The following is a 22,781-nucleotide window of genomic DNA, read 5'->3' as shown; positions in this document are numbered from 1 at the left end:
GAGAATTTTAAGTTTCAGTACATGTCTAATAAAATATGAGAAGAAGAACTTGAGGTCCTATAATTCCATATCCCTGAAATGCTGCGTACAAGGGACTCTAAGGAGAAGTAGTCACCATACCACTGGCTTGTCACTAAGAGAAGCATCTTGAATAAAATTGATCCTCACTTGGAGAACATGTGACAACAGGCCATAGGTAGTTATTCACTTACTGAATACTGTTTTTGAGGTTGACAAGACAAGTAGGGGGAAGAATCCTCAATAACTTGGAGGGAAATCTCTATCCTTCTAGAAGCTTCAAGTTGAATGCATTTCAAATAGTGGGAAAACCATTATAATGGAATTTGTTGAAGTTGAAGGAAGCTCCATCTATTTCTTCAATTCTTAATGATAAATGATTACATATTTTAGCATCTAGAATGAAAATAAAGCTATTTTTTTAAAGAGAGGAATTACTGGAGGCAAGATTCAGGTCAGTTTCCTTGGGGATTCCTTTTATAGAACTGTGCTGAGTGAGCGTCACTGTGCATAATTCAGTGAGGAAGAAATGCAGCAGGTTTGGTCCTCCTTGTGGACATGCAACGTCAATATGCGCTTGTCACCCAGGTGGCCTTAGGTTATCGGCTGCCAGCTGGGAAACTAGGAATAGTAGCCCTATTTCTCTTCTGCATTTAGTCTGGTCCTTCCTGAGTACAGAAGACATTTCACTCAAAATGCATAAAGGTACGTGAGATGGCTCATATTCCCTGCAAACTTATTTAAAAGGTAAATTACTTGAAAATGCACTTTTTGGAGACGAACCTCCAAAAATGTAAGACTTGAAAAGTTTGGGAACAAATGCTACACATGTGGTAGTCTCACTAGTTACCCTAGAAGCATGACAAGCCACTGGCTCCATTGTTTAACCAGTGGTCCTGGGAGCTGCTTTCTGTGCTAACTTCTTTCATGATGGACACTACGCTGGGGTCGTGTCTGGGACGTCTTTGGCAGGGGTGAGGCAGCAGTGAGAACAGCAGTGGAAATAGCTCTGTTTCAGGCCCAGCAGAAAACGCTTAAGGAACTCCCATGACCTGGGTGGGAGATGGTCTCTACCAGTTACCAACATAGGTAAGAGTTTTCAAAGGGGCCTGGGTCACACCTCAGAAAAGAAGATTACTCTGAAAATTATCCTTTTCTTCAAGTAATTTTGCAGAATTCAGAGAAAACTGCCTTTAGAATTTATTCTGCACAGTTTGAGCATTTTAGTAATGAAATGACCATGAGCCCAATTGAAAGTGGCATAAGAGCAGTGAAGTTTGCGGCTGGGCGCCGTGGCTCACGCCTGTAATCCTAGCCCTCTGGGAGGCCAAGGCGGGTGGATCGCTCGAGGTCAGGAGTTCGAGACCAGCCTGAGCAAGAGCGAGACCCCCATCTCTACTAAAAATAGAAAAAAATTATCTGGAGAGCTAAAAATATATATAGAAAAAATTAGCCAGGCATGGTGGTGCATGCCTGCAGTCCCAGCTACTCGGGAGGCTGAGGCAGGAGGATCTCTTGAGTCCAGGATCCTGAGGTTGCTGTGAGCTAGGCTGACGCCACGGCACTCATTCTAGCCCGGGCAACAGAGCGAGACTCAGTCTCAAAAAAAAAAAAAAAGAACAGTGAGGTTTCCAAATGTTCAGTGATGAGATTATCCCAGAAGGCCTCTAATGGTATTTTTCTCTGGACCCAATGACGAATATCTCTTTTACTAAACTCAAAACAATTAAAAATACAACTTAGATTCTCTGCCCATGTTGTGCAGAAAGAGATTTAATCCTATCTTTAGTGTTCTGGTGGCCTTGAAAGTGTTTGGAGAAAAGGGTAGACATTCAAACATTTATTTCAGATTCACAAATACAGATAAAGGCCAGGAAAAAAAATAGAAGATAAAGACAAATAATAATTTGCCCTTCATTTGGCTTTTTTGTCTATTTTGAGGACCTGGTGAAAGCTATTGACCTTCTCTAGGAAAAAAAGCAATTTACATGTGCGTGCACAAACCAACTTTCACGTATAATTCCATGAGTTTCTCTGCAGTGCTAATATCACAGGCATCTGACTGACCCACTGAAAAAAACTTAAGGCTTTATCTTCTTGGTTATTTATGGAAGGTTCTATGTGAAATTCAAAATAAATTAATAGTGTGTCTCAGACCCAAAGCAAGAAAATATTCATTTCCTCTCTCCCTCCCTCCTTCCTTCTCATCCTTCCTTCTGTCCATCTTTCCTCTCTCTTTCCCTGCAGCAGAGAGAAGCTACATGAAAAATGATCTAAGAATAATAAAATCAGTAGAATAATAAAAATGATTGTTAAATCATTTTACATTTCACGGATAACTTTCTGTGTACTGTGGCTATTGTCTGTTAATGATATACCTTGTGCTTCTCCTGTGTCTGTAATCCTAATAGCAACTTGCCATGGTGTGTGTATGTTACTGCTACTAGTTTGCTAGTGGAGATGTGGAGCCTTGTAGAGAATGTGTAATGGAAACCGAATGAAATCCCGTGTCTCCTAACTTTCAGTCAGATCTTCTTCCCATGATCTTGGACAGAGTAAGCAATATTCCTCCAGTCTTTTAGGGTGGGCTCTTAGGAAAGAGCTTTGGTGGTCTCTCTTTGGATATCTTAATCATTTAGACTTAGAACAGTATGGCTAATGGATATATATTTAAATAAGTGATCTAGAAAATAATTTGATAAATTCTCAAGTTGAGCATCTCAATATGTCACTCTGTTTTAGAGGAGTTTCATGAAGTCTAATGTAAGAAGTGAATGTTCATGTTTCTCTGTACTTATGATAGTGTTTTACCCTTAAAACTTGAAAACTAAACATGCTACAACTAAGGCCACATAGTTACAAGGATATCATATAGTATTATTTTTATTAAAAGACGATATGGAGCAACAACTCTGATTATCACACCACCCTGGCAAATTATCTTGTTCCCACTGTCTATTGTTTATTTAAAAAAAACAGACTACTCTTATCCTTTATATATTATTTTGGGTCTAAATTATGTAATGCTTATAAATTTTCAGAAAATGAGGGCTGATATTGGTGTTTTGCCCAATCTGAGTCTTTTGCTGAAAGAAGTAAACATCATTAATGGAAAATGGAAGATAGAATTGTGTCTGGTCCGTGCTGTGTGGCTCTAATGCAAACACACACACACACACACACACACACACACACACACACACACACACACACACCTTTGGCAGATATTTCTGTGTGCTTTTAGTACTTTTTGAAGATAAAATGGCATAAAAATTCTCAGAAAATAGGCATGGGGAGATAAACTTGTTACTAATTTGAAGAAACACAATTTTGCTGGCCTGATCACACCATCTGTTCTTATGTAATGGAAAGTTACTACAGGCAGAATCCAACCTACTTTAAGTCACATGTATGTATATCCAATGATTGTTAATATTTTGCCCTCAGAACGATCCTTCTGCAAAGTCAATCATTGTCATCTTGGTTCTGGTATGAACAATGTGGCATCAAAGCTGAATCATTTACAAACCAGTGCAGGGTGGCTTGCAGTGCTTCTATTAATGAAAGCATGGAAAACTACCAGCTGCATCTTCAAGGTTATGTCAGTGGAAGGAAACAGCGAAGCAGACAGCACAGAAGAAAGCAAACCCGCAAGAGACTCGGACACGGTCCCGCTCCGCGCTGCCGCACCGTACCTGTGCAGATGAAGCTGGAGAGGCCTCCGTAGATGACTTCATCGTTGTCGGGCAATATAAAGGGACACCTCGTCTGAACCTCCAAACAGTATTGCTTGCAAGGAATTGTCTTTCTGCAGTTAAACTGTGTGACTTCAAAATACTGGGAACAGAGCCAGGCTTTGTAGACAATCTGAAAAAAGAGAAGAATAAAAAATATGGAGGGATGGCAACAGTTCTGACTGCAATAAAGGACATATGTACGGCGAGAAGCATGCTGTGGTTTCAAGCCGATCGTAAGAAACCCCTCCTTTTGAGAAAGCATAGTCACCCAATGGCAGCTGCGAGTGATAAAAACGTAGCAAAGAAATTCTTTGCAGCAAAAGCAAAATCAGCGTTTGATTGAGCCCTTAATAGAATGCAAAAGGTATTTTGGCGTTTAATTTGATGTAGCTCATTTGAACAACAGTGGATTTAGGGAGGCACTGAAGTTTTCAAAGTCCAGTGACACACAAAATGAGAAAAATACTTGACCCTGTTGCTATGCCGTCCTGGAGTCATTTACTGCAATGTGCAAGGTGCTGGGGTCAGGCCCCAGCGTGGAGCCCGCAGCTACGCCTCCCTCGGACACTAGATGGCGCTAAGGACCTTACAATGACGGCCCAGCAGGGGGTTAGCAAACCTCTACTTGGAGCTCCAGCTATAAGCAGCACAGAACAAGCAGAAATGGACATCCACATTTGTGACTCACACCGAATGCATTAAAAATCTCACTGTCTGAAAGCCCGGAAACACCCGACATAGATCAGACATAATACGCTGTAGTTGGGAGTAGGAGGTTAGGAGTAGGAGGGAAGCCAGATCAGAAACACAGCTTGTGTAGTCCACGTCAGTGTTTGCTAGGCGTTTATATAATTTAATGAAATGTGAAAGGATTGTGACTTCATTAATCTCTTTGTTTTGGGTGGCTATTTGGGAAAATAAACATTTAAAAATGCCTTTTTCTTATAGAAGGGAATAAGCTGATCTTAAATAAAAATAGAACAATGACAAAAGTACCCATTTACAATACAGATCGCTGAGATTCAGGGGCTTCCCGGGACCTTGGTACTGATGGCTGTTGTTCGTCTGTTTCTAGGGTTAAATTTTTTTCAATTATATTTTCCCTAGAAGAATGAAGGACCTAAGTACAGTTAAATGTATCCTACAAGACTATAAATACTTGATAACAATAGCAAGAAGAATAGGTGGTATTTACCAACTTTGTACTCTTTCTAAGCAAGTTATAAACATTGTTCCCCATGTAATTCTCAGCATAGAGCTTAGAACATAACTACTAGTTGTCTTTTGCACAGGAATAATGGTAAGTAATGGAAGTAGGTGGGAATTCCAGAATTGAAACCAATGTTCTGTAGGATCCAAAGCCAGTGTTCTTAATTGTTATGCTATGTTTAGTCCAAAAGCTTTTAATAAATGATTTATAAAACCACAGGGGGGTTTGCAATAAACCTGAAACCAACATGGCCTTGCATGCTCTTGGTCAATAGGCATTTGGTATAAGGAAGATTGTTTTGAATTTTTCTTCATAACTTCTTATTAATTTAATCAAAATGAAGCAATATTCTTTGATCAAGGTGCTTCAGTAGACATAATATGAGATAAACATCAGATATGATTTTAGATAGCTGCAGGTAATTTTTATTTGCCACATCATCAATGTTTCATAATCACCATCTAACTTGTTGGAAAAACATACCAAATAATTGCAATTCATATGGGTCATAGCATAAAAGTATACATTGAAAAATTGCACTAAAATACTATGAGAGCTGAAGAAATCCCTAAGAATCCTTATGTGTCAACTGGGAAGTAGAGGCAGGGTGTGGGTGGGTGCCATGCCAGTGCAGATGGAGGTGGAGGGGCGCTGTCGTGCTGTCAGCGAGGTTAGATGCATCAGTTTCAGAAGAGGAAAACACCAAGTGGTTTCTCAGTCATACTTTGGGGGAATTGAAGGTGTTTTTCAAAATACCATTTATTTTCGTGTAATCTGACATGATATGTAATATAACACATGACATAAACTGAGCTGTAATCTAAGAATAGTCTGTGTATACTTTGTGATTCCTGGTTTTAATTACCCTTTTTAAAGTACTAGACGAAGTGGGTATGTTTATATATGCAATTCCTCAATCTCACATTCTGCATATGTCTGGCACTCTAAAGTCTAGATTATCTGTTTTCTTTTGAGGAATATCCCTAAGTAATTCCAGAAAATAGCATGCATTTTTACGGGCCAATTGCTCCCTGTTCCCTCTCCTACTCCCAGTTTGCTTTTACACAATTATCCAGATTAAAATGGTTTGCAAACTCTTAAGAAACACTCTCATCTCTCACAGACAATGGGGTGTCACATCCTGGAGTCTCTTGGGGTGTGTACACATGCTCTTTCCAATTATTCTCTTCAGCATTGCCCAGTTGAAACAGATCTGTTTTTATTCCAGTTCCTTAAATTGTATTTCAATTACATTTCCTTTACAGACTTCTTTTACTCAGAAAACTAGTAAGTGAGTCAAGTAGTTTTTTATAAATATCAGGTAGTACTTATGAAGAAAAGTGGTGATCATTTGCACAGACACCAGCCGAATTCTGGGGCCCACACCAGCCGTCACGCACGCTCCAGGAAGGCTCCACGGTGTCTTCAGTCCTCACGGTCGACATTCAGGGCTTTGGAGTTGCAACAAAGACTGCTCATTTGAGTATTAAACATTTTCTACAATTTTAGTTCTAGGGATAAGATATGTCAGAAGGCATTCAGGGGGAACTGTGTGAGTCGAGACAAAATAAGGACAGAGAAGAAATATTTTACTGTTACTTAGGAGATTAAGGCTGAGAAGCAGTTTTACGTAAGTAAAGGATTTATCTTTTCTTTGTGTAGACATGTTTATGATAAATGAGGCAAAACATGCACACAGCCCGTTTGCTAAAATATTTCAGAGTAAATTGGAAAAGGTTTGCATGGGAAGTAAAAAGATTCTTCTCTGATTTTCAAAAAGATGAAATATGAAATAGCAGGTTAGTAAAATCTGAAAACAGTTATGTGAAGAACAGAGAAACACCTGAGAACATACCATGACTGGAAGAAAATGGGGATGGGGTTCTTATAGTCACTTTCAATATCTGAAGGAAAGTCTATGTGCTGATGACAGTGGCTTTTTTTTAAAAAAAAACAAACATGGCATCAGAAGATAAAGACAAGAGGAAAACAAATGGTAAATACTGGCATGATGTACAGGAGAACTGTCTTGACAGCAGAGAACGAAATAAACAGGTTTTCTTCTGAGGTATTGAGTTCCCAATAACTAGAAAATTTCAAATAGACTTTTGACAAGCCTTGTCAGATGCTGTAAGGAGGATTCCTGTGTTACAAAGGTAGGAGAAGTAAAGGGCTCCAAGATACTCTCCAACATTTTTCTAGAAATTTTTGAAGGAGGGAAGTTGAAAAAGATGTTTTGTGGTGGCACCTAGCTAAAAGAACAAAGTGCTTCATTTTTACAAGTCCTGAAGGATTTTCAAACGCAAGCACGTGATGAAAAATGACTGCAGTTGTCTTATTTCATAAGAACTCGGTTGTCTGAGGAAGGTCAGAAATCTTTTTTCAAACAGCTTAACTTTCTCCTATAGAGAGAAATATTAGATAAATTACTTTTCTACGTGTCCCTGAATAGGATAAATAATTTTATGAAGTTAAACACCACTTTTGGGAAGGAAGTCAAATATGTGTAAGGTCTCTGGTGACACAGTAATGGCTAATGTCTCCCCACTCACGCTCCTCACTGGAGGAGGAGCAGGAGGTTGGTTAGGTAATTACTCTCTCAGAGGGTATTTCAAATGACCCGTCCACCTGCACTCTCTCCTCTGCTCTGTGTCGCTGGGAAATGACTATTGACTGTACCAAAATCTTTGTTTGACAGCTTCCCACCATACGGCATGTAGGAAATAGTCTCAATTGGCAGCCTAGAAAAGGAACAGACTAAATTATAAAAGTGGCCTAAATGAAAACATCATTTTTACTTCATATTTGAATCACAATTTTCTCTTCTCCCCCAAAGCCTTTTCTCACTTATTTTTCCTCATAATACCCTCGGGACGTGTCTGAGAAACATTTTACAAATAAGAAAAGTGAGGTACAGGAAAATTATGCAGCAAATGAGTGGAATTCGGTTCTCAGCACAGCTCGGTCAATACTTTTCTCCCTGGGAGCTCTCGTAAGAGGAGCTCTTCTGAGAGGACGCAGGGAGTGATGAGAATATGGGCAAGTCTGGGTCTCTGGAGTCACTAAGGTGTAATATTCCACAGTGGAAGTCTTAGAGACCATCCAGGCGAGCCTCTCCATGCTCAAGTGCAGACTGGGGCCTGGGAAGGTCACAGATGACAGACAATGAAGGCCGGGGCCTGGGCCCCAGATGTGACTGTTTTAATGACACACCATGTTATTCGGAAGGCATCGCTGAGTATTATTCATTCCTAACATGTCCATTTTTTTTTTTTTGCAAATCACTTTATTTCAGATCTGCACTTTTGAAACTTTCACTTGCATCTGTGCACAGTGGACCATGCTGAGCCCCGAGCCCGGGAAGGCTGGCTTCCAGATCTTTCCTGTATTCACTTCCCTGTACGAATCCCCTCTCTGACACGGGCCTGTTTGAAGATGTGATCAAGGACAGCAAAGGCTGGAGCGAGGAAGGGCAATCCAAGAGAGCTGTGTCTAGAGAACGGTTTTCCACACTCTGGATGAAGATTGATTCTTTTTTTTTTTAAAGACAACTTTCAGTTTTCAGGAAAGCTTTGGTTATAACGGTACAACCTCAGGGGAGAGACAGAAGGATGGCTCTTTGTCTGCCTCCCAGTTACGGGAAGTGATGCTAAACTAAGCTGTGGACCCCTAAAAAGGAATGGTTTAAGTGCGAGTTAGGAAGCCCCTGAAGTCGCCACCACTAATATTTGTTCACGGGGAGTCATGCTCGGTGCCCACAGTGACCATGGTGAACAATGTTGCCATTGCAGCATGTACCTGTGTCATGATCTCGCCACCTCTTTTGTTTCTGGACATTCCGTCTGACGATAGCCAGTCGGTGCACAATCTTTCCCTAAATGCCTAAGATTAGTATTTTTCCAATAGAAGGTCAGATTCTCATCGCTTTTTAAATGTTTGCCTCCCTCCCCCAAATCCCTATCTATGTTTTAGATTATTAATAGATTTCTACTGTAAATATTTGTTAGCCTGCTGGAAAAACATCATGTTGGCTACATTTTTTATTACCACGGAAAACATCAGATATTAAAAATGGTTGCCATCTGCACATCAATGGAGCGCTCTCTTTGTCCCCATGTATTAGGAAGGACTCACTTTGTTTCACATGTATAAGGTTTGTTGATTCGTTGATGCATTTCATTAGATCCATCTCTGTCAGCTCTCATGCGTTAGTGGCCTGGGTTGGGAGTACGTGTGGGTGACATAATGGGTTATGTAAGCATTAGTCTGTGACAGCGACTGCCCAGGCTGGGGCACTCTGAGGCAGAAGGCACGTTGTTACAGTTTTAAGTGGGGGTGAAACTCAAAATAAACGTTCACATTCATATATCGGAATGTCTGCTTTCTTCTATATCCGTGTCAGTGTCTGCTGAAGGCACGTGGCACCCAGAACTTGAAAATGCTGATGTATTCTGAGAGCAAAACCAGGAAAAAACCCACTGCCTGAGGCGGCGCTGTCTGTGCGAAGTTAAGGGACAGACGGTGCAGTAAGGACAGGCTCCTTGACCCACTGAAGACGCACCGCGCCGACACGCCTTTCCTCCCCGGGCTACGTCTTGGCTCCATTTCCTGAAGTCAAATGTAAATGTCTTCCTATTTTCTGTGGGTGACCCACTTTCAGGGTCCTGTCCTAACACTTGGTCTATTCCCTGGTGTTGCTGAGCTTCCTGCGCTTCCTGGCTCTGCCCTACATTTCCGCGTCCACCAGACCGTCGCCGACGCGGGGGAGGCTCCCGCAGGGCCCGGCCGGGACAGCGGCCCCGGCTCCCTGCGCACGGCAGAGGGGACCGGCCTGAAAACCACGGCGCCAGCCTGCTCGTGGGGTGTGGCACTGGGGAGGTCCCCGGACACAGGACGGCCCAGAAGACGAAAAGCAAATCAACCCCACTGTGCTTTGGTGACTAGAGAAGGTTCCCATCCAAAGATGCTCTGCTCGGGGCTCAGGGAAAAGGGACACCTAAGAAGGATTTATCAGTACGTCTCTGGCACTATTCAAGAGAAAAAGATGCCCTAATTATGATACAAAGACAACTTAGTCTTCTCTTTTCCTCTCTTCCTCATTAATAAACGTCTCATGTCATGCGCAGTATCTTCCTTGTTTTATCTTTCTCCTCACTCTTCCTCTCACTGTGATTTGGCTTCAGCTCAAACCACTCCATGGCAATTGTTCTTTTCAAGCTCCTTGGCCCATCTGCTGATACATCCAGCTGCTAAAGTCAGTTATTTTCTTATTTGACCTCTGGCCAGCACTGAACACAGTTGATTAAACTCCTTCCTGAAATGGCAGCAACCCTTGTTATGTGACTTGTTTTTTACTGTTTTTTTTCTCTCCTTGCACTGACCTGAACACTTCTCAGTCTTCATGTGTTTGTTGGTTGCTGTTTGTTTATTTTCCTGGCCTCTCCCCAAAATGCTAGTATCCATTAGGCTTCTGTTCTAAACGTTCTTCCTCACATTCTTTCTGGGCAATCATCCACCCTTATGATTCAATTGGTGTCTTTAAAATAGTGAAGCCCAGTTTTTGTTTCCAATGCCCCCTTTTCTCTCTCTCTCTCCCCTCCCCTATTTTTCTATCACTCTTTCTTGAGCATCTGATATATGTACAAACTCTGTTTCAATACTCTTATCACCTCAAGCTTTGTAAAATTTAAAGTAGAAATTAGCATCTTCTCTTCAGAGAGAAGCAAGAAATGAGGAGCCTGGGAATCTTCCGGACGCCTCTTCTGCACCCTACCACAACTACCTAATCACCAGGTTCCTAAGAGTTTGCCTCCTGAAGAGCTCGCTATCTGCTCAAATCCGTTGATTTCTACTGGCACTTGCATTGTTCCCACCGTCACCACCTCTCCCTGAGATTCCTGCCTTGGACATACCCAGTGCATCCTGCAGTTGTGAACACCTCTTTCATGCTACGGTTAGATTAACCTTTAGAAAACGAATTGGATTATTTCATGCCTCCACTTTAAATCATTCATGCACACACCCTACAACACCACCTAGGAAAATGTTCAAGGTCCTTAACAGACTCTGAGCTCTGTGACTTTACCCTCCTCAGCAGTCCAGCCTCATTTCCGTCTGCTCCCACCCATACACTGTGCTCTCAGGCTGCAAGGAGTGACAAGCAGGTCCCTAAATGTGCCATGCCCTCTGTGGCCCCTGCACCATGCTCTTCCTTTCACCTCCCCCACGTATCCCTCAGCCTGGTTAGTCCCTGCTGATCTTGTTTGACCTCATCTGTAAGCCTTCCGCACACCTCCACTCAAGACTCTGAAATCTGCTCTTTTACAGACTAGCACTGTGTAATCCCGTCTTCTCATCTGCTCCCTTTCTAGATTGCACGTTCCTGGAAGGAAGGCTGAAGTCTTGTGCACTTTTGTATTCACCCGTGCCCTGGATATACACCTGGTAGAAATTTATCTGAAGTGGAAATTAGTAACATGGCCTTCAGGTTTGCACAATCGCTTCTTGTGGTTTGGTTAGTGTCGGCCAGCCCACCTTGCTCTGAGATCCTGCGCACAGCAGAGACTCAAATCATGATCCTTGATGAGCTCCCAACGTGTTACATCTAAGGAATCTTTCTTCAAAGGACCAATAAAGTGGCCTTTATTAAAAGCCAAATAAAACCTAAAGAAGTACATTTTTAAAAGCCTACTTCATGAAGTGAAGCTCTCTTTCCAAAAAAATATCATGGTTCATGTCCCGATGCACAGTATGGAGTTGGGTTGCAAGCTGAGAAAGATTTTCACAGAAAAATGAGGAATGGTGAGGTCTATTGCACAGGGCTCATGGAAGGCCTGCAGAGCTTCAGAGGGCAGAGTTTACTTTAAAATTGTTATCTAATGGATACATAACTTTAGCTAGAATGATGGCAAAAAGTTTTCAGCAGACTGATTATACTAACTCATACCTTTCTAAAACAGTTCTGTAGCAGACCCAGAAGTGAATATTAACAGTGATAGTGACTAGCAAATTAAGCTCACGGTAAATAAGCAACCGTTTCTTTGTGTGTGAAAGAAGATCTCTTTTAGTGAGCTGAGTTTATTAAATTATCATCTTAGTGACAAAATGGCTCTGCTAGTGGACATCAGAACAGAAGGACGTCCCTTCATGGAGGCTACTTCGGAGACTGGGCCATGGGTGGCTCTAACTGCTCTTGCTCAACAGCATTATCTAAAGCAGGGGTGGGACAGTAATAAGTGAAAGTGCCTTTGGTACGCTCGCAGCCAGTCGCCACCTGGGGAATGCAGCAGTAATACCTGTCCCACGGTCCTCTGAACACATTGCTTATGTAAAGCTGGTCAGTGTTGTGCATTGGAAAGGTACCGATGAGCCTATTAGAATTTACATCTTTACAAAGGAGCAAGCAAATACTTCAATATAAACTCAGGTTTGGCTCTACACCTTGAGTGAGTTGAGAATGTTGATAAGTTTTTAAAAAGCGGGAAGTCAATCTTTTGAAGAAAGGGAAATGGAAGTGAGTATTAAATAAGAAATCTGAAACTAGCCTAAAGATAGAAAGGGATAATATATTCACAAAAGACAAGAAAAGAGTGAATGTGTTAGGCTTTCCTCATTTTGCAGGGCTCATAGGAATTCATGGAGCATTTGATGATTAATAAATGAATGTTATATTCCAGACTCTACAATGTATTTATGAAATACCAGTGCACTCTGGAGACTATAATAAATAATCAGTAAATTCACTATAAAATGCAGGTGTATTAATTTTTTCATAAAACTAAATAGAATGGTACTTTAACTGCCTCACTTAGTAGAAGTGCACAAAAAAGGTCTGAAGTAGTTTAACACATAACTTTGTCATATAAGCCAAAGTAAAGTGTGAAAAATTTGGAATAATAATGTATAATTAGCTATTTAACAATCTGATAATTTACATAGCTGTATACTTTATAGAACTAGAATTTAAAATGTTTTTGGGGGTGTGTGTGTGTGTGTGTGTGTGTGTGTGCATAAATTTTCTTCTTCTTTGCCAGATTGTCAAGACCATTTCTGTACCAATAATGCAACCCCACTTTACCAATATCAAGTTTGCAGGGCTTACCAATCAAACAATAATAATCTGCCTTTGCTCAAAGAAAATGCTGCTGTTCCTCAGTGGGGTGGACTCTTTGCATGCTTTATTCTTCCCACAGACACGAACATTTCTGATTTTGTCATCACAGTTGAAGTTCAGAAAACAGTGGCTAATGCCATGCTCTCTTTACTGTTTTCTTCATTATCCTAATGTGTCCTGCTAGCAAGGAGCAAAGGTAGCTACAAATGAAAGCCCCTTTTGCAGACTAAAAACAAACCCACGACTTGGGAATGGAACAGTAGGATGTGCTGCATGGATCTTTAAAGATGTTATTTATTTACACCTGGTCTGTATTACTGTCAGAAAAGTGCCAGTAATTCTATTAGAATTTATAGCTTTAAAAAGTCACAGAGTGACTACTTCAGTATTCAAATGGGAATACAGACTTATAGCCTGTTACCCTGAAACAGAAAGAAGCTGACTCCTATGAGCACTGGCTGGTTAGGTATCATTCCATCTGTCTGTTAATCTGACATTTTTCCATGAGAACCAGCTATGGGTTTGAAATTAGATAGGTAATCTTGGGAACAAGGGTGGAGGGCAGATTAAAAATTTCAAGACATTTACCTTGGCATCAAAAATATTACCATAAAATTCAGTGAGCCAAGGTCAGATGGGTCAGGCTGTGAGTGTTATTATATCATCAGTGCAGGTCATCGTGGACAGAGCAAGAACCAGCCATGCTGAGGGTTTCCGGAGAAGAGAGGGGACCTGGTGTGAGAGAGGGGGATGGGCATGCTGAAGGGAGGAATAGAGTGGGGGTCAGTGAGCCTCTGACACAAGGAAGACAAGAACAGGAGGAAGACAGTGAACGAGGAAGGAGGTAATGATACCTATTGTCATCAGTTATCTTGCTAGCTGTGTTCAGCGCACTGCCTCTGTGAGGTGCATGTTTTCGTCTAATTTTGCAAAAGTGAAAACAAAGGCTCAGAGGATGTAAGCAACGTGGACAAGCAGTTCCCACAGCAGGCTATAACAGAGCCAGGATAGGATTTTAGATCATTTTACCCCACACCTCCCATCCCATATCAAAATGTGTTTTATTCTGTACCGCAGTCAGATGTAAACAAATAGTAACTCATGGTATTGTTAAGTATGGCTGTTTGTGGGTTGCAAGAAACATCTCTTCTGGGGTTAAGCTTTGGAGATTCAAACATTTTCTGTGCTTCACTCCATAGCTCAATAAGATACTTGAGCAACTGTTACGTGCATTTTGCTCTATAGCAAAATAGTTTAAAGATGGCAAAGGATCACAATATTCGTGATCTTATTAACACAAGCCTGAAACCCTATGAATTGTCAACATGAGTTATGCTATTGTTAATGAGGAAGGAGCCAGAATTCTATCTGAAAAAACATGCCTATCACTAGAATTAACAGCTGCCTTCAATTAAGAAGCTTATTTTTCTGGTGCTTATTCTAACTCCTCCTTTCTCTCCCTGTGGCTGGTTATTTCTCATGTGAACATTTATTGAACTATAGAAGTAACACTAACCTGTGTATGTTTTAAACAGTACTTGTTAAACATTTTCAGTTCTTACTGCACCCATTTAAGATTTTGAGCACACTGTCTTTCCATAAATATCCATTTATAAAGTATGCTCATGAACTATTATATAACGTGAACATTATAAAAAGTACACAAAACATAAGTGATCGCAAAGGAGACGATAAATGGTAACTGTGAATAGAATTTAACATTTTCTTGCCACATTCCAATGGATTATCTTGTGCCTGCTCTGGGGGTACACTCCACTTATGAGAAGCCTGGCTGAAGTTACACAGGAATTGTAAACTTTGTAAGAACTGAAATAAATCATACAAATTGTCAAATTGTGCTGCACAGACATTTAAAACTGAGCACTTGAATTATGTAAGCAAATTTTAATGAATTTTATATAACTGACTAGACAAAAACCAAAAATCACCATGAGGGCAAGAACCTGATTTGTCTCTACTCACAAATGAACACCCCCCGATGTGGGGGCTGGCCTCTGGCATGACTCAGCCATTATTGCCTGAATGAATGAATGAATGAATGATGCATCTAGACATAAGCTGAAGGTGTATCGTAATAGTCATAGCCTCAGCAGACCTATGCAAATCTTTCCTGTTCTATTTAGTAGGATTTATTTTCTTGACCAACCTTTTACTATTATTATTATTATGAATACTATTATTTTAATCTTCAAAATAATGGCATCCATTTTCTCTGATGCACCTTTTTAAAAGGCAGGCAATAGAAAATGAGCTAATAAGTACAATTTTGGATGAGCTGTAATGATGCTAACTTTTGGCAGCAATGATAATAATGAAAGCTACTATTTCTTTGTTCGGGTTGACATGACTTAGCAGTTTCCAGAGCCAAAGTAAGACTTAAATATATAACTGCTAACACTAAATTTATTGGTACTTTGTGAAAATATTCTTAAATATAAATATTTATAATTGTTAAATATGCATACATACACACATATATATTTAAGAAAATCAGATCAATTTCCAATCAAGACCCATGGTTAATAACTCATCATCTCAGTTCTTGTTTCACCAACATTTGGGGACAACAGAAAAGAGAAACATTTTTCTTTCCGAATTTTTTGTATTTCCTCGGTAAATACAGAGCAAAATGTATTCTATTGGCATTTAGATCATATAATTTTCTAAAAAAATCAGAAAACACATGTCTTCAAATGGAAAGAGTCAGTTGTTTCAAGTAAAATAAAAATAGATTTCTCTCATGCACAATGGTGTCATAATTAAAATTAAGAAAAACGGTTAAGTTGGAGGGCAGGAGTTTTGAATTGCACCCTTAAACATTTCTGAAGACAACTTCTAGTTGGGTGCTCCTAGTGTTCTATTTACTTGCTAAAGTCTTATCCTTGCCAAGCTAATAAAATACAATGCATTTCCTGTTCTCCCAGAGTGCTTTGTGTATCCTAGAGAAAAATAAGTGTCATACTATTTGGAGTCAAGAATACAAATATACACTCCATGACCCTCTGAACCCCTCCCTGCAAATGTGCACAAGAGCATAGAACTCTAGGAAAGAAGATATATTCCCTACTTCTGCATTAATAGGCCTGCCACTCCTGGCCACATGTCTTTTTTATGCTGCTTAGCATGCCATCAGAAATTACCTTTAATATAAAACAACGCATTAAGATAAAATATTTATTATTATAAAAAACTATTATATAATTAATGGAATCCAAAATCATTAACAATAAAATTGGTGGTAACAGTGGAACGTGCAGCTTCAGAGCAGACAGTAGATTATTACATATAATCAGGATCCAGCTTTACCCTCAGTGTAAAGCTTGACAAAAAATGAATGAGACTGAAATATGCCCACATCAAGCTAAGAAAGCACTTCCTATACCATTATGTAAATCTCGTGTCATAAAATCTGAACATTTAATTTTGGGAATTTTCTAACTTGAGAAGGCAGGTTTATATCCATCAATCAAATATGTCACTGCATAAACAAATAATACTTTCATTTTTTAATATTAGGTATATATATATATATATATATAAGCAGCCAAGAGCAATGCTAATTGGTAGAAAAGCTAATGAATTTGTGTCCATGGCAATGTCTTAAAATTTAAAACTAATAGTTTGCTTTCCTATAGTGTGCTTTGCTGTGCTGACTGCCAAATACCCTGAAATAAGCACCTGAACAAATTATTTTTATTCAGTTGCATATAATACTGAGGTTCAAAGATAATTTTAAATCAATAGCAATGATAAATATTTGTGCCTCAGTACTAATAGTGATAAAAATTGTAGTTCATAATACACAAATCCCAAATTAACGTTTGGTTTAAAAACTAGACATTAGTTATTCAAAGATTATTCCTATGTAAATTAGAATATCCATCCATTCCTCACTGAAGAACAAGAACAAGAACAACAAGAACAAATGGAAATGAAATGAAGCAAACAAATCGGTTTCATATCAAAATAGGAAGATTTAGGTAACACTCACACTTAAATATTGACCAACTAATGGATGGGGAGGGACAATCAAGTGTTAAATGGAATAGATTGTAAAATGCTCATTCTGAAACCCAAATAACAAAGTGAACTTATCACTTAATCTTCTCATTATGTAGAGATACTGAAAACACAAATCAAAGGACCATAGTTTCTCCTGCATTCTGATTGCCATATGCTCAACACATGTACACACATGTGCACACACACACACACGCACACACTTTCTTTTACATTTGGCCAGATTCCACATTTTATCAGAGGGGGAAAAATGCTCTCTACGTATTTTCCTTACATTGGAACTGGAACTGAGTTATTCCTTCTATGTTAAAACAAATAAACAAAAGCTTACTACTTTTCACATACATGGGCATTTCTAACATTTTTTCCCTGGGTAGTACTATTACCCCAGCTGTCTCTGTCCCCTCATAAAGGTGGTTTTCTTGAGTCAGTGAACTGGAAGGAAAATGATCTACCATAGTAAGTGCCCAGAGATTTTACACACACCCCTACCTAAATCACAGGGTATGCAGAGAGCTGACAGCATTGGATGGAAGACCCTGGGTTAAGAGAGATCAGAAATGAAGGCAATTTGTAGGTTTCAAAGAGAAGAAATTAGAACATCCTAGCAAAAATATAGTTTTATTTTGTTCCTTAGAATTTGAGACTCTTTATTATTTAAAATCAGTTTGAGTCAGAAAATATAGTTTACATCTTCTAATGTAAGAGCAAAACAATGTTAGCTGTACACTTATTGGAATATGTAAACACTTAGGTGGAAATTGTTCCTTTTCCAATGAAAAATTACCTAATAATCTGTTTCTTTCACGTAGTACAAATGTAAAAGTTCATTCTAAACAGATTCTTACTCACTGTGGAAGAGAATGAGCAGGTAATACAACATAAGATACTGATGTTTGAATGTCATAGACCTACAATTTAGCCAATTTTAATACCAGTTTTGTGACTTTCTATAATCACTATCTATCTGAAGCAATACAAGTGATGATTATACCAAAGGGGTGATTTTAAATTTCACAAATACAACATGTGTAGCAAAAGCAGATGATAACTACTGATGTGTACATGGCATTCTCCATATGCCAGAAACTGTTGGTAAAACCTTACACATAGTAGCTCATTTAACTCTTACACCAAACCTCTGAGGTAGATAGTAAGATTTCTCCCTTTTTTATGGATGTGAAAAAATGAGGCCCAGAAAGTTTAAGTCCCTAACCAGAGTGACCCATGTAAGCTGAAAAGCCAGAGTTCAAAACCCAGAGCCCATGATCAGATATTGGGCCACATGTCCTCTATGGTGGCTGCTAGATATTTTGCATTTACAGAAGTATGTGGTTCATATGTCCCAATATATGCTGTATGTAGACATTGTCTGTTATTGCAGGATATTTCTTTTGGCTAAATAGATTAAAAGTATAAACAAAGCAATGCAACACACCATCAGAACATCATAGAAAATTCTTTGAGGCTATGCATGATTCATCTCCAACTGTTCTCTTCCTATTTAAGGCAAAGTTCAGCTCCCTCTGCCAATCTTCCATTTTATAAAATGTAGATATTGTGTACTTCTCCTTAGACTATCACTTGTGTGTAAAACTTTTCCCAATATTTGTTGTAGAAAAATAGTATGACCATCCTTGGTTACCCTAATGCAGGCATTGCTGATGCATCTAAATCCTGCACTTCTGACTGTTGGTGAATCAGGCACTATCTCATGATAACCGCCTTTTGGCTGCCTTGATTTCTTCTCTGAAAGTGACAGAGTTACGGCAGTTTTTCACTTACTAGACTCTTCCTTGGAACAACACTTTGATACTTCGAGAGAGCCCTCTGTGTCTAGCACCGTGTGTGCCTTGATCGACACTACTTGTGAGAGAGTTTGCTTATTGTGAGCTGCTAAAGATGTTTAGACACAAATTGTGGACAATTCCCTCTAAAGAAAATGTCTGGTAAACACCATGTCTGTAGAAGGGTTTTTAAAGCCTAAAAACAGTGAATATGAATGAATTCAGACCTTCTGATCAAATATTCTTGATAATTAAATTAAATTACAATTTTAGCAAACTACTTTTCTGAAGCATATTCTCCATCACACAATTCAAGATCGAGTAGTGCTTGGTGGTTTTCCTGTCGTGATAGACAAGAAGGTAGGTGTGGTTTAAAGCAAACAACACGCCCCCATATATGCCAGGTTTGCATGATGAGATTGATGATGAAATGGAAAAAGACATATAATGAGGAGATGAGAGTCCCTTTGAGCATTCATTACCTGTGATGTGTTAGAGAAGAACATTTATCTGTACTTAGCTTATATATTTTCACCTCAGTTAGTCATACCAACCTCATAGGATTTTAGAGAGGATAAAATAACCATATTTATGTCAGAAAGAATGAAACATAATCAAGTCTAATAAGACTTTGCTAATAATATGTGTTGGCAAAGACCTATATTTCAAAATGTAAGCTCTTCACATGCAATATGTAACAGTAGAACTAAAGAGATCACCTTTTTGATTGGCTTGTTCATTCCATCGACATTTACTGAGTATCTATCACGTGAGGGGGTATGCCAGATACACTGATGGAAGGAGCAGTGCCATTATTGATCCAATTGTAGTTATCGGGTAATTTAGATAAACAGTGGTACCAGTGAAGGTTCATCTCAAAAAAGGCTAACGGCAGCTATGATCTATTGTAGCCTACTTGGAAAAACATAGAATAAAGGGTGATAAGGCTGTATGGAATTACCAACATAGCTCCTATCATTCTACTGAAATGGTCTTCTCATTGCCAAATAGACAGTCTCATTCAGTGAAATCAGGCCATCAAAAATCTTTCTTACAACCTTAAAAAATCCTGCCCTCCAAGGAGGTAGAGTGTGAAAAGAACTTGTTAGGGAAGTAGAGACATCAGAGAAAGCAGGCAAGAAAAGGAAACCCCATTATCAAAGGGAAAAGAGGCCTGGAGGTTAAATGAACACCTCTGCTCAGGGAGGGGGTGTGGAAACTGTGACGTAAACTGCCCAATATGCTCTGCTGTGACATTTACCTCAAACATATGCCAAAGATATTTCAGTCCCTTTAAGCTGTTTATATTGTCGTTTGGAACAACATCAAACACATACACAAGCTGAAGGGTGTTTGCACCTCTTGACTGATGAGGTTTCTCCTTGTGTGTGTGAAAAACCCTCCATTTCGATTATTAAGGTTCTTTTCCAAAAATCGATTATCTTCTGTGGTTTAAGCCAACCAGCTTCATGAAGATATGTCATTTGAATGGTTTATAATATTTTCTTACATTGTTTTGCTTTTGGCTCCCAGCATGATAATATTTGAACTAGAGATATCTCAGATAAAATATAAACCATATTTTTGACACACACATTGAAATATTTTGAAGGAATAATAGACCTAGGTAAGCATATGCATTTTGGATTTCATTTAAAATATTTAATGAGGAAATATGTCATGGGAAATACATGCTAATCTAAAATCAGTAGCGATCCTAATGATGGGGGCACATTCTGCTGGAGAAAGGCACTCCTGGGAGGGTGTTCTCTCCCCCCGAAGACACGGGCTAGATTTTCCTTGGCAGCCCAGTGATAAAGAGTGTCGATCACTTCTCATGCTGGGGGACGTGCAACACCTGCAGCATAATTAGGTACTCAAAATCTGTTTGTATTTTAAAAGTGCTTTATATAACCGTTATTATGCATCAGAGGATGCCGTTGGCTCAGCTGCTAACCTTTTCATAGCAGAGTTCAAGAGAGCAGGGTGAGGAGTCCGCAGAGAGTCGAAGTGGGTGAGAAATTCGGAGGAAGGCTTGTTTATCGAGAGAAAGCAGCACACCGTACCCAGGAACATTTATATTTTCATCCCTGGTGTTAAATCAATTCCCCTCTCTACACCCTGACTCAGGGAGCAGAGATCATTAAGAACACATTTAAGTGCTTAATTGGGTTCTGAAGGAGGTTTCTCCATTAACATTAATTAAAGTCTCCCCGGGCTCGTGAAAGCTCATTTGCCAGGTAGGGGTTTTCCAGGTTCACTTGGCTTTCCGTTGCTGCCTCAGCAAAACTATTTTTCTTGCCTGGATTCCAAGCAAAGCTTCCGGTGCCAGAAGCGAGAACAAGAAGTAAAGCAGAGGGACACCCTTCCGGTCTGTGATGGAAGACTTGGCAAGTTACAGAGAAGTCCTTTTGCATGGAATTTTGCCCTTAAGAAGCAAGATAATTAGAATTATGGTGAGATCTTGTGTTTGTTCCTGCCAACCGCCCGAAGTTAACTATTCACGGAGATGCAGCCTTCTATCTTTATGGATAGAATCACTTTTGAATTAAAATTATTGTGTCATGAGTACTTTAGATTTATTATAAGTGGAGTCATGTGGCATTTCTGATATTCAACCATTTTTGGTCCATAAAAATGGCAATTTTGTATGGTTTAATCTAATAAACTCTAGAAATTCTAGATTTTAAATAGGGAGAGAAAATTTATTCTACTCACAAAATGTAGGAATTCTTCATTTTTCTCCCTCATCCCTATACTCTCTTGAATTTCAAAAGCAATTCTATATCTGTGCATATGAGCTAGAAGCCTAGAATAAGGTCAACAGCTTTATCTCTGGTTGCCCGCTGAAGTGAAAAAGCCTGTAAGTCTTTTCTGAGTGTGAATATATTGGCGTTATTGTATTTACCTCTCTACATCCTCATCCTGGTTTTTTTTTTTTTTTTGCCTTTCAAGACATAAGAAACAGTAGGTTTATGTAGGAAAATCACAAATTTGAACATAATAAATATTTATTGCTTGCCTAGTAGGTATTGTGAGGGATACAAAGAAGATATGACTAGGCAAAAATTGAAGTGAACCACAGAAAGTGCTAGAGACGGAGGGAGAAGAGAATGTGGCCAGGCCGAGCAGAGAGAAAATGGACCACTGAGGCCCCTTTGATATAGACATTGAAAAACCATTGATAGCTGTGGGTGGGTCTAGGTGCAAGGGCTTATAATTAACCAAAGGGAAGCTGAGTAGTGCTTATTTTGAAATGGAAAATTGGCAAATATAGTTTTTCTAAAAATATTTACCCCGAGTAAAGAGGGGAACAGAAGAATCTGATATCTAAGAATGTCCATGTGACCCAAAAATCTTTAATTAAAAAACATCACATTTCCTCAGTTATTTGCATACTTTTGTCTGTTTTATCTCAAATGTCTTCTACAGTATTAATGATTTTAAACATCACATTGGTATAATTTATTGGAGAGTAAGCCTTCCAGATTGTGGATCTCTTAATGGTTCATACAGCAGATGTTTCTCTTCTATTCCCTGTGCTGCGAATAATTGTGAATATTAGAAGTTTCATTATCTTCAAATGAGAAAAAAATAACTTTACATGGAAGAGTTCTTCACAGCAAGTCTATGTCCCATATTTTTCACTTCTTGTGTCTCAGTATCTCTGCCAACTGACTACATTTTGGTTTTACTGTTAGCTCTTCTTCAAGCAAGGTCTTATGACTCTAATGTACAGAAAGTCTGTTTCTGACTATTAATTGTTTTGTAATTTTGAGTACCAAAACTGATTTGTGTATTTGAAACAGTAACCCAGACCCATGAAATATGGCATGAACTTAAAGGAGACCTGAAAATATGCCCTTCAAAGATCT

The 22,781-nt window shown here is 39.2% G+C and overlaps 1 protein-coding gene across 2 annotated transcripts in view; it reads right to left on the bottom strand.

The window, feature by feature from the left end:
* NALF1 (NALCN channel auxiliary factor 1) overlaps positions 1-22,781 on the bottom strand; it is a 628,398-nt gene that overhangs the window by 23,476 nt on the left and 582,141 nt on the right. For both annotated transcript variants that reach the window (XM_045567033.1, XM_045567034.1), the window contains exon 2: positions 3,714-3,885. In XM_045567033.1, coding sequence (XP_045422989.1) covers positions 3,714-3,885 — 172 coding nt within the window. The remainder of the gene's footprint in view (positions 1-3,713; positions 3,886-22,781) is intronic.

Source organism: Lemur catta, chromosome 13 (genome assembly GCF_020740605.2).
Source record: "Lemur catta isolate mLemCat1 chromosome 13, mLemCat1.pri, whole genome shotgun sequence".
Taxonomy (NCBI): domain Eukaryota; kingdom Metazoa; phylum Chordata; class Mammalia; order Primates; family Lemuridae; genus Lemur; species Lemur catta.
This window is presented reverse-complemented; position numbering and strand designations above follow the sequence as displayed.